The sequence below is a fragment of the Aspergillus ochraceoroseus genome (assembly GCF_002846915.1).
Source record: "Aspergillus ochraceoroseus IBT 24754 chromosome Unknown P175scaffold_1, whole genome shotgun sequence".
Lineage (NCBI taxonomy): Eukaryota > Fungi > Ascomycota > Eurotiomycetes > Eurotiales > Aspergillaceae > Aspergillus > Aspergillus ochraceoroseus.
This window is the reverse complement of record NW_024468476.1, coordinates 3,588,746-3,599,813: the sequence shown is the minus strand read 5'-3', so window position 1 is coordinate 3,599,813 and position 11,068 is coordinate 3,588,746. Positions and strand designations below refer to the sequence as shown.

General features: G+C 47.0%; 3 protein-coding genes across 3 annotated transcripts; 2 read left to right on the top strand and 1 right to left on the bottom strand.

The window, feature by feature from the left end:
* Positions 1–609: 609 nt before the first annotated feature.
* Positions 610–2,949, top strand: P175DRAFT_0427635 (E3 ubiquitin-protein ligase RNF216; the record flags this gene model as incomplete). The annotated part of the gene is made up of 3 exons (XM_040893258.1): positions 610–1,220; positions 1,297–1,571; positions 1,631–2,949. The coding sequence occupies 3 exons, from the start codon at positions 610–612 to the stop codon at positions 2,947–2,949; spliced, it is 2,205 nt and encodes a 734-aa protein (XP_040756261.1).
* Positions 2,950–4,645: 1,696 nt separating this feature from the next.
* Positions 4,646–5,479, bottom strand: P175DRAFT_0429612 (putative mitotic spindle checkpoint protein (Mad2B); the record flags this gene model as incomplete). The annotated part of the gene is made up of 1 exon (XM_040893375.1): positions 4,646–5,479. The coding sequence occupies one exon, from the start codon at positions 5,477–5,479 to the stop codon at positions 4,646–4,648; it is 834 nt and encodes a 277-aa protein (XP_040756260.1).
* A 1,737-nt stretch (positions 5,480–7,216) lies between these two features.
* Positions 7,217–10,988, top strand: P175DRAFT_0497968 (putative importin beta-5 subunit). The gene is made up of 3 exons (XM_040896405.1): positions 7,217–8,191; positions 8,262–8,791; positions 8,844–10,988. The coding sequence occupies exons 1-3, from the start codon at positions 7,373–7,375 to the stop codon at positions 10,609–10,611; spliced, it is 3,117 nt and encodes a 1,038-aa protein (XP_040756259.1). The 5' UTR covers positions 7,217–7,372; the 3' UTR covers positions 10,612–10,988.
* The last annotated feature ends 80 nt before the right edge of the window (positions 10,989–11,068 follow it).

Here is an 11,068-nt window from a genome sequence, read left to right as displayed (position 1 = left end):
CAACCAATCAACACCGTGGGCATCTGCATCTCCCCAACAGGCATCTTTTTTTTTTTTCACGTGGGGATAGCTGACAACAGGATGGCGTTGGGTGTCTTTATTCCTGTTTCTGGGCATCAACCTGCCATCCCATCATCTGGTCTATCTTGATTCCTGGAGTTCAAGCCTCAAGTTTCCTTCTTTCTTGGCACTACAAGCATCGTCTTGGTTTTATATGATGGGGATTGATGTCGCATGGTAGCCCCCTAACCAATGGTTGATTGAACCAGAAGGCCAATTCTGTTTCTTGCCATAGAAACACATTATATGACATTCTACAAAGTATTGGATCTTTCTGACCAGAACATTCTCATTGTTACAATCGCGCTTGATGAGCAGTGCTCCTTTTCCCGGTCCTGAACTTTGTTCCTGACTTCCCCCCACGTCGGATCTGCCCTCCGTTGGTTTCTCTGGACGTGGGCCTCACTCATTCCCATCCTCTGTTCTCATCTGCAAGTTGTATTGGCGCTTTGGTTTCACTCACCTTGACATCGTCCACTTCCTGCTTCTGCACTTTGCACGTTGTGTTGATACCATCCTGCCTCTCTGCAGACAGTCAACAAATCCATAATGGATTCCCCCATTACCGTATCTTCCTACGATTCGGATACCCCTAGTGATTACTACCACCTGCAGCATCCAGAATTCCCCTGGCGAATCAATGCACAGCTTGATGGTTCGGCTCCCAACTTGAATATTGCAACAACCCCTCACAGGCCCTCAAAAAGAAGAAGGCTGCATGATTTAAATGACACCAACCTGAATCCAGCTTCAATTGACTCGTCTGCATCTTTAGGTCCTAATTCGACGTCAAGCCCCCCGAGGTTGCCAACGCAGATTGAACATTCAGCGCAGAATCACATTGCCTCTGGTTCGGATACTAGTGGGATATTACTGAGCCAAATCCTGGAGATATTCCCTGATATCAGGCTCAGTCACGTTAAGGAACTAATTACCCGCCATCAAAACACTTTGTCCAGGCACAGCGAACACGCAATTGTTCATCCTCAAGGTTCTCAAATGCAATGGATCAAAGATGCGGTACTCGAGGAGATTCTTCAACAGCAGTCATATCCAAAGCAAGAAAAACCCAAGAGGCAAAAGGAAGATGATGGCGACGAATATGAGAAATGGGCAAATGATACATCGCATCTAGAGAATGCTGCGTATTCTCAACAAGCGTAAGAGGTTTTTTTTTTTTTTTTTTTAGAAAAAAAAAAAGATAAACAAAAATTCTCCAGACTAATCAGGCATAAGGACGGCAATGTTGGCCAAAGAGTTTCCCTCCATTCCTATGCATCATATTCGAAAGGTTATCGGTGAAAAGAAACACCTTTATGTTTCCTACCTAGCCCTCTTTGCTGAGGATAACAATCTCGACCGGTCACAGGGGCCTTTTGAAAGGCTGAAGAAGAAGAGACCTTCTACGAATGGTAAACGCAAGCGCTCGGCCTCTGTTGAAGAGGGATTCGTTCCGGATGAGCTAGCATGGGAGATGAATGCTGCGAAAAGAAAAGGCGAAAAGATGGCCGGTGAGTATCACCCATATATTTAAGGGTACTTCGAACGTAGCGGGTTAATTTCTAAACAGCTGCTTTACAAATGGAAAAGGACAAAGAGATAGCAGAAAAGCTCAACGAAGAAGAACACATTCAAACTGGCAATCTTATAGAGTGTCAGTGCTGTTACATTGAGGCCCCAGCAAATAGATGCCTCCCTTGTGACGGAGATACTATCCACTTCTTCTGCTTCACCTGTCTTCGCAAATCAGCAGAGACCCAAATTGGCCTTATGAAGTACACGTTACAATGCTTCGATGTCAGTGGTTGCCAGGCTAAATTCTCGCGCTACCAGCTCACTGAAGCGCTGGGGCCGTCAATCATGGAAAGGCTTGATTCTCTCCAACAACAAGATGAAATCCGCAAAGCCTGTCTGGAGGGCCTTGTAGACTGCCCGTTTTGTTCTTTCAAGGCAGTATGCCCTCCGGTAGAAGAAGATCGAGAATTCCGCTGCACCAATCCTACATGCGAGGTTGTTAGTTGCCGCTTGTGTAAGGAACGAAGTCATGTGCCTTTGACATGCGAGGAATCCAGAAAGGAAAAAGGTATTTCAGGACGTCACGAGGTCGAAGAAGCCATGAGCAAGGCCATGATCCGCAACTGCCCCAAATGCCAGTTGAACATCGTCAAGGAATATGGGTGCAACAAGATGGTATGCCCCAGGTGCCATACGGCGATGTGCTATCTTTGCAAGAAAGACATCTCCACTGAGATGTACAACCATTTTGGACAAGGCCCTAATATCTGCCCTCGGGATGATCCGACGTGGGACCGCGAGCAAAAGGAGGTCCAGCAGGCCGAGAGGGCAGCCATTGATAAGGTCCTGGCAGCGAATCCTGAGATGACAGAGGCCGAACTTCGAATCCAGCATCCAAAGGACAAGGCCAGTAAATATGCCTACCAAGCTCCGTATGTGCTCCCAGGGCAGGTGATACACCAACCCATACCAAGAGCAGCCTTGGCGCAAGAACAACTTCAGCTCCCGCCCCATGACTACCTGCAAAACCATTACGCCCAAGCGGCGGGGATACGGCCAGCAGTACCCCAGGACCGGAATCCGAATCCAACCCCCCAGGGAGTGAATATTCACGGGTACGGTGGCGTCACGCCGATGACAACCCAGTTGAATGCTGCCCCGGCGGCTATCCACTATAATGATATTAATATTAATACGAATCCCCCTGCACCTGCACCTGCACCAAACCATCCACCCAGAAATTTTGTTGGCGCTGATCCTGATCTGTTGCTAAGGGACCCATTCACATTGGCCCCGCTTCCAGTGGCAGCGCAGGGCAATCAAGTCCACTATGCGCCGGGGATGTTGCCACCAGGCGGACAACTCCCATTCTAAGGTTTCTTTTTCTTCTTTTCCTTCTTCTTTTCCTTCTTCTTCTTCTTCTTCTTCTTCCTCTGCTCAAAATTGAGGAATGCATCATTTTGGTGCGTACTCCGGTAGGCAGACCTGTCATCTTTTTTTTTTTTTTTTTTTTTTTTTTTTGTTTAAGCTGTATTTGTCGTCGTCGCCGCCTTATACCCCAACCAAAGTCGGTATTGATCCATGATTCAGACAGGAAGGCTCGATCGATCCCTCTACAAAGTCGCGCAACTCGAGTTGCATTTCCTCCACCTCATCTTTTCCTAATTCCTTTAATCAATCACCCTTTTTTGCTTGTTTGGGCTTTTCTGGGCTCTTGTTCCGTTCCTAGTTTCCTTCTCACGTCAGAGACATCAGAGTAGATAGTGATCTACTACTACTGCTACCACCACCTAGGCAGTAACTACTAACTAAGGTAGTGATAGTGATAGTGATACAATCTCAATCCCATTTCGGTTTCACATTACATGACGTAGTCCTATATCCGTCCATCATACTATCGACGTATCAACAATTTAATTAGCTAGCAACCAATCTCCTGTAGTGAGCAGTTCATAGACGATAAACCTACAAACTTTTACAACATGACCTACTAGTACGTAACAATATATAGATGGATGGATATAGTTAGTATATTGGATAGATAGCGTGGAACATCACGGAATAAATAAATGGGTGTGAGATGCAGAGGCTTGCTTTGCCCTTTTTTTTTTTTTTTTTTTTTTTTTTTTTTTTTTTTTTGATACACGCTGTCCGAGTATGATACGGAGAGAGAGAGAGAGAGAGAAAATAAAAATAAATAGGTAGATACATAAATGAAATAAAGTCATGACTAGTCGGGAATCCGGAAAGTAAATAGATTAAATATTGGTGGTCTGAAAAGAGAACTAGGCAGCATATTAACATAGCTTGATTAATTAGCAAATAATCTGATAGGAGGAGGGTATGGTGAATGGCATCAGGACTAGGTATTTCTGTGCTCTATTTGCATAGGCAGAGATCGTAAAACCATCATATCATGCATATTCATGGCATCTTCAGTTTCATCCAGCGTATCTCCAGGTCTTGGCAATTTCGTCCTCATATTGCACTGTATCTCATCAGTATATTGCGGGGCTTGTACCCCAACTCCAACTCCTCCACCAACTTGGAATAGAAACAACAGAAAAGAACCAAAAGAGAACGCCAGTCAATTACTAAGAATGAAATATTGCTAGGATTGAATTGCTAGGCCATTTGGTGGGAAATTTCACAAGAATAGAGAAGACAATAGGAAATGGTATAAATCACGAGGGGAAAGTTACAGAAAGATAGGAGGGGGAAAAAGATTGGACAAGGAAAACAAATGTAGTCAGGGAAAAGAAAAAGGCGCACCGTAATGAAAAGGATATGATAAGGTGGAATGCAGACAAGGGAAAAAGAAAAAAGGAAGGAAAGATATGAACAAAATCTCTATAATGCCATGCGAGTCCCAAAAAATCGTCCGCTCCCCCATTTTATATATTTGCGCCACTCATTCGGACGACAATACCAAGTGTCTTCATCATATATGTTCGATCATTGGTCACGCTAAAACAAGAATGAAAGAATTGAAAAGGAAAACGAAGCACTAACCATGCTTCAAGAACATGATAAAAAAAAAATGGGAATTAGGCAAATCGAAGGCCTAAGTTTATGGTGGATATTCTGAATCCACAGGCTCATTAAACTTCTGTCGTGCCTCTTCCACCCATAGTTCCAAGCGAAGTTCACCGGCTTCTACACGCCGCACAGGGACGGTTTTGGCACGACCGTTCGACACCCTTGGTGGCGGCTGGTGCGGCTCGCCGTTTCGCAGTTTGGAGACTGAATAAGGCGCAGAACAGGAGCGAAGATGAACCTTTCCGGGTTCTGCTACAATCCACGTCTGTTCTTCTGTGGTTGTACCAGCAGGTGGTAAAGCATCCTCCCGGACTTCAATGCAGACGGTAAAGCTAAATTCATCGTCCCGCGGCAATGGGGTCAAGCGGGCACAAGCAGATGCGAGTCTTGCAAGACAGGCGCGGAATTGCGCCTCAAGGTCGACGGTTTGAGGCGCGGGCCCCCGTTCTGGCAAGGGGCCACCTGCCTTGGATGGTTCTTGACATCTGTCTTCAAAGGTGGTGTTGACCTCTCCGGCGGGAACCCGAGGGAAACCAGACAGGTCAAAAGCATACCGTTCGAGGGGTTGATTTGTGCGGAGAGAAGAAATGATAATACTGACAGCAGTAATTGTGCCTTTCAAGATCTCCGTCCCGACCGCAATTGAGGCGTCATTGATGTAGTCACACACCTTGGGATGACGGGATTGTCGGACAGGGTAATTATAAGCTCGGACAGGGAGGAAAGTAGCCCTGGGATAGACCGATCGGAGGAAGAGAATCTGGTGTATCGAAACTGTAAGGAAATTGGTAAAGGAGGCGGCCAACGCGGACTGATTGGTGGGCGTTGACTTGGGAGTAGTGACCGGGGCAGAAAATGTTGTCATGGCTGTTGTCGTAGTGGTGCTTTCACTGAGCATTGCTGTTAGAGGCTCTAGTATCGTCGTGTCCACAGGAAAGATGGTGATGATGATGTTGGGATCTCGGAGAATCTGAGTGCTGTTCCACCCTGAGGCTACTCATCGCTCTGCCTTTTTATGTTGGGATAAAGTCAACACGAGATAGTTTCGATAGACATGGATGCTCCCTTCTTGTTATGGGGGTTGAAAAGTAGCCAAAAAAGTGAGATTTAAAGAGAGAGAGAGAGAGAGAGAGAAGAGGGATGTATGGCGGTACAACGGAGAAGAGAACAGAGCAGGAACGGTCAGGAACCAGAAGCAAATGACGTGTGGTCAGAGTATGTCGAGACAAGACGGGCAGTATGAGGGGGGTAACAGGGGAGATGTATTTTTAAGATGACAGGAGAGACACGAGACAGGAAAGTTTCAGGTTGTTGAGATAGAGAAGGAGGAGGGAGTTGGTTGGAGGAGAGAAGAGGGAGAGAGGGAGAAGAAGAGGAGGAAGAGGGGTGGATTCATAACAGGATTGGGGCTGGGGAGGAAAACCAGAAAAGCATAAATTAAATAACTAAGAACGAGGAAGAAAAATGAAGGAGTTCGAGTTTACATACGTTGGGTGGATAGGGTGAAACACAAGGTGAAGCTCAGAGCATATGGATGCACTGATGAGATCGAGATGGGCTGTAATAAGAAGAAGAAGAAGAATAAAAAGAATATGAATAAGAATCAGATAAACGAGAATGAATAGTAGGATCGTAAATAGTAGGTAAGTAAGGAATTAAAGAGAGGCGTGGTGATGATGATGATGATGACGACGATGATGCTGTTCAGAATTCCCCTTCTCGTACTTATAATGTTGCTGTATCTTCTTGGGCTCCCCTCTCCCTCGGAACTTTTCTTTTCTGGAACCCTTTTTTTTTTTCGGGATCAGGGGAGAGGGACTAGAAAAAGGGTTGAAAACAAGGAAGACAAAAAGCAAGTAGAGGGTTGAGTGAGAGACAGAGAGAGGTGGGTAGGAGCTAGTTTGGGCACTGGAGATTGTTTGGAAGGGCCGAGTTAACCGGGGGGAATCCTTACTTAAAAAAAGAAAAAAAGAGAGAGAGAGAGAGGGAAGAAGAAGAAGAAGATTAATTAAAGACCAGAAAAGAAGCAAAAGAAGAAGAAGAAGAAGAAGAATTGAGTTGGGCTTCTCCAGTAGGGCGACGCGACGACTGGTTTCCACCTTCACTGACAACAGACCCGTCACGTGGGTCTCTGCCCATGCAGTAATACAGACGGGATTTTCTATACTTCTTTTTCTCTCAATCCTCTAATTTTTGCTTTCTTGATATAGTTACAGAATACGGATGAATAGTCATCTATTCAGTGGACAAAATAAAGTGAAACATAATCCCAAACCCTCCATGTCGCAGAAGTTGGGAATCGTGGAATTGTATTGACTTTCAGCTAATTTAGAGGTTAAGACGGAGCACACATGTATCTTTCCGCCCGGTATCCACTTCCTACAAAAACCAGATTGGTCAAATTTGCAGAATAATTAAAAGGATACTCTGAACGAACCTAAGTACGGAGTCCTACGGTACGGTACGTACGACCCGCAATTGAAAAATACCATCATTTTCAATGTGGGGATTTACCGCCCTTTCCCTCACCGCCTCCCACTGCCCCTCCTTTCGACGGACGCGATATTTCGCGGCTTCAATTAATTTGACGAGATCATCAGAGGTCAGGGACAACATCGAGCCAGATTGATCTCCTGCATTCTGCTAGCGATTTGGCCGCACTTTGTAATTTATCTTTCATATATCCTCCCTCACATACACACTCTCTCTCTCCTTCTCTCTCTCTTACACATACACATACATACACACACTCCTCACGATGGAGCAAGAGCTCCTTACCTTGCTCGCTGACACCCAGTCGCCGGTCGCCGATACAAGAAAGGCCGCCGAGCTGCACCTCCTGCAACTCTATCCAAACGAAAACTTCCCCCTCTCACTCGCTGCTATCGCTTCCCACGATTCCGTCCCTACAAATCTACGGCAGTCTGCCCTCTCAGTCCTTCGGACCTTCATTACCGCCGGCTGGTCTCCGAATCTGGAAGATTTCAAGGGCCAAATTCTGATCAATGATGTGAACAAGGCTCAGATTCGAGGCGTGCTTCTCGACTTGGCCACGACTACAGAAATTCCTGAACGCAAGGTCAAAGCTGCTGCCAGTTATGCCGTCAGCAAGATTGCGAGTGCTGATTTCCCTGAACAATGGCCTGAGCTTCTACCTGCACTGCTTCGGATCATCAATGATGCAAATAGCACACCCGCTGCCCTTCATGGTGCATTGAAGGTGCTGCTGGATCTGGTGGATACAGGATTCAATGAAGAACAATTTTTCAATGTTGCCCGCGACCTCGTTACCACTCTCTTCAGCGTGGCGACAAATGAGTCTAGGAAGCCTGTGCTAAGGGCATTGGCTGTTGCAGTCTTCCGCTCGTGTCTCGATACCCTGGAAATGGTGCTCGAGCAACACAAGGCTGTTGTGAAACAGTTCATGGATGAGGTTCTAGGTGGCTGGTCGCCTTTCTTCATCTCCGTTCTGAAAGCTCCTTTGCCACAACCTCCAAATGAACAGGAGGAATCTAAGGAAAGCGAAGTTCCATCTCAATGGAGAGGCGTCATTGCACTGAAGCTACAAGTTGTGAAGGTATTCTCTCTTCTTTCTCAATTTTTTTTTTTTTTTTTTTTTGGCATTTGCACTAATATTTGGATTCGAGACCCTGATGAAAATTCGCATGGTTTTCCCTGGACTGGTGGTCCCTCAAAGCCCGGCTTATTTCTCTACTATCTGGACAGAGCTGTCTAATATTCAAGGCTCGTATTACGAATTTTACATCAACGATGAGAGACAAGGACGCCTAGTGGATGTGGATGGACTTCCATACACGCTGGATCTTTTGGTGTTGGAGGAGTTGGATCTCATCCAAACGCTCTTGAAGGCACCACCGGTCAAGGCAGAGCTTCAACAACAGTTGCAGAATACTGGTCAATCCGCGACTACGGAAAGCTGGCTCCCGGAAATCCTCAAGCTGGCTAGTTCATATGCCCAAATCACGACGGAGGAGGAAGGCCTGTGGGATATCGATGTCAACCTCTTCCTTTCTGAAGAGACCTCTGTCACCGCCAACTACACTCCCCGCACCTGTAGCGGAGATCTTGTGATCAGGCTGGGCGAATGGCTGAAGGACGTTACCACTCAAACCCTTCTGGTGCTCCTAAATAATGTTTTCTCTGATTCAGCTGCCACGTGAGAATCTCCCCTCTGGCAGAGCCTGAAAAACGAAACTAACTCTCGATAGATGGAAATCTCGCGAGTCGTCCCTCTTCATCCTTAACTCGCTTCTCCGCGACTTGCACGAAGTTTCTCAGAATATCTCTCTAGAACTCGCCAGTGGATTCTGTAAGTTTATCCAGTTTTCCATTCAACAAGAGGAAGAATTTCTGCGGGCTCGTGGCTATCTTGTAGCAGGTATTCTTGCACAGGTCGCGGGTGAAGGATTCCAGGCGACTGCTGCGTCTTACTTGGAGGCCACCCTAAAGGCAATCTCCGAAGACTCGTCAGAAGTCGTCAAGGTGTCTTGCATCCGGGCCCTCCAGGACCTCATGCCTTCACTTTCCGCAAACAACACTGTCCCTGTTCAAATTCCCATCATCACCGCCATTTCAGATTTTGTTTCCGCACACGATCTTCGCGAGTCGTCTGACAGCGACGACCTGAAAGTAACTCTCGCAGAAACGCTTCGTGATACGATCATGGTCAACCCTGGCGTAGTCCTCTCTTCAGTAGCTATCGACGTGTTGTTCAACATCGCCAGCAACGGAGCTACAAACTACCAACTGATCATGATTGTGACAGAGGCATTTGAGGACATTGTGGAAAACATTTCGCAGCAAGGTCCGGACTCATTTGTTCGCCTATGCGAAAAAGTTCTACCATCTCTCACCGGGGCAATCGATGTTGGAAACCTAACCCAAGAGAATGCGCTCACGAACTTTGCTGCAGACCTCCTGCGGGCTCTTGCGGAGCGGGCCCTTGAGCCTTTGCCTGCAGGTTTTGTCGAGACCGTCATGCCAAAATTAAACCGACTTCTTCTCGATTCGTCCGATGGAGAGTTGATTCGGCCCGCCACGGAAGCTGTCCGGCACATTCTCTCACATGATTTTAATCAGTTCATTGCTTGGCGTGACCCACAGAGCGGCAAGGAAGCCACCGAAGTGGTTTTGGTGATAATCGATCGGCTCCTCGGCCCATCCGTGGATGACAACGCAGCAACAGAGGTTGGACAGCTCGCAGCGGAACTGGTCGAGCGTGCAGGATCGGAAAGACTCGGACCGTATCTTCCCCAACTGCTTCAGGCTGTCGCCCGCCGTCTTGCCACGGCAGAAAAGGCCCAGTTCATCCAAAGCTTGATCCTTGTGTTCGCTCGACTGACACTGATCAGCGCCCGTGAGGTTGTTGACTTCCTGGCGCAGGTGGATATTGGTGGACAGAGCGGGCTCCCGATTGTGATGAGCAAGTGGCTTGAGAACTCGGTCAACTTTGCTGGATATGACGAAATTAAACAGAATATCATAGCCCTGGCCACCTTGTACAATCTTGAGGATCCCCGACTCTCTCAGGTGCAAGTCAAGGGCGACCTCATTGTTCAGGATACCGGCCGCATCAAGACGCGGTCGCAGGCTCGTAACAATCCTGATCGGTACACGACCGTCAGTGCGCCCTTGAAGATCATCAAGGTCCTTGTGGAGGAGCTAGCTGCGGCGTCTGGAAGCAAGGAAATCGATGCTGCCACAGCGGCTGCGCTGGAGGAAGAAAGCAGCGATGACGACGAGTGGGAGGATGTTCCAAGCAATGTTCTTGATTTGGGTCTGGGTGTCACCAAACAGGAACTGATGACATTTGGCGAGGGGGGGACCGAGGGCGTGTTTGGGGTGCGCAAGCGGGACGACGAGGCGCAAGGCTTTTTGTTGGACTTTTTCCGCAATGCCTCTACCAAAGCCGAGTTCCAGCAGCTCTTTGCTGCCTTGACTCTTTCTGAACAGGAGAAGCTTCGCACTTTGGGCTAGCAACGAGACGATGTGACCATTTTGACAGTCGATTTCTGGCGAATAATGCGTAATCATAGACTATCAAATCCAAGATGTGGTTAATCTTGTTATGTTAAAAAAGGGGGGTAAACCGAGGTAGAAGAAACTGACTGTACTTTGATTTAGTTTATAAAAATCGGTACATAGGAAATACTACCTAGGTACCTACTACGGAGTACTTAGGAGTGCTTTCTAGTGCAAGAATACGAGGGACCAGTATCAAGGTACTTTGGGATCCAAGTTCCAACCAGACGGGACAGAATGCACACGTTAGGTTAGGTAGTTACCAAGAAGAAGGGAAGGATAGTTAATAAAATTGGCCTAAAGAAGATTATCAACTACTCTTTTAATCAAACGTACAACCAAATCTAACATATCCAAACTCCCTCTGAATCTTCCCCGGATTCCCTTAGTTATTGACAAGCTTTGCGGAAGA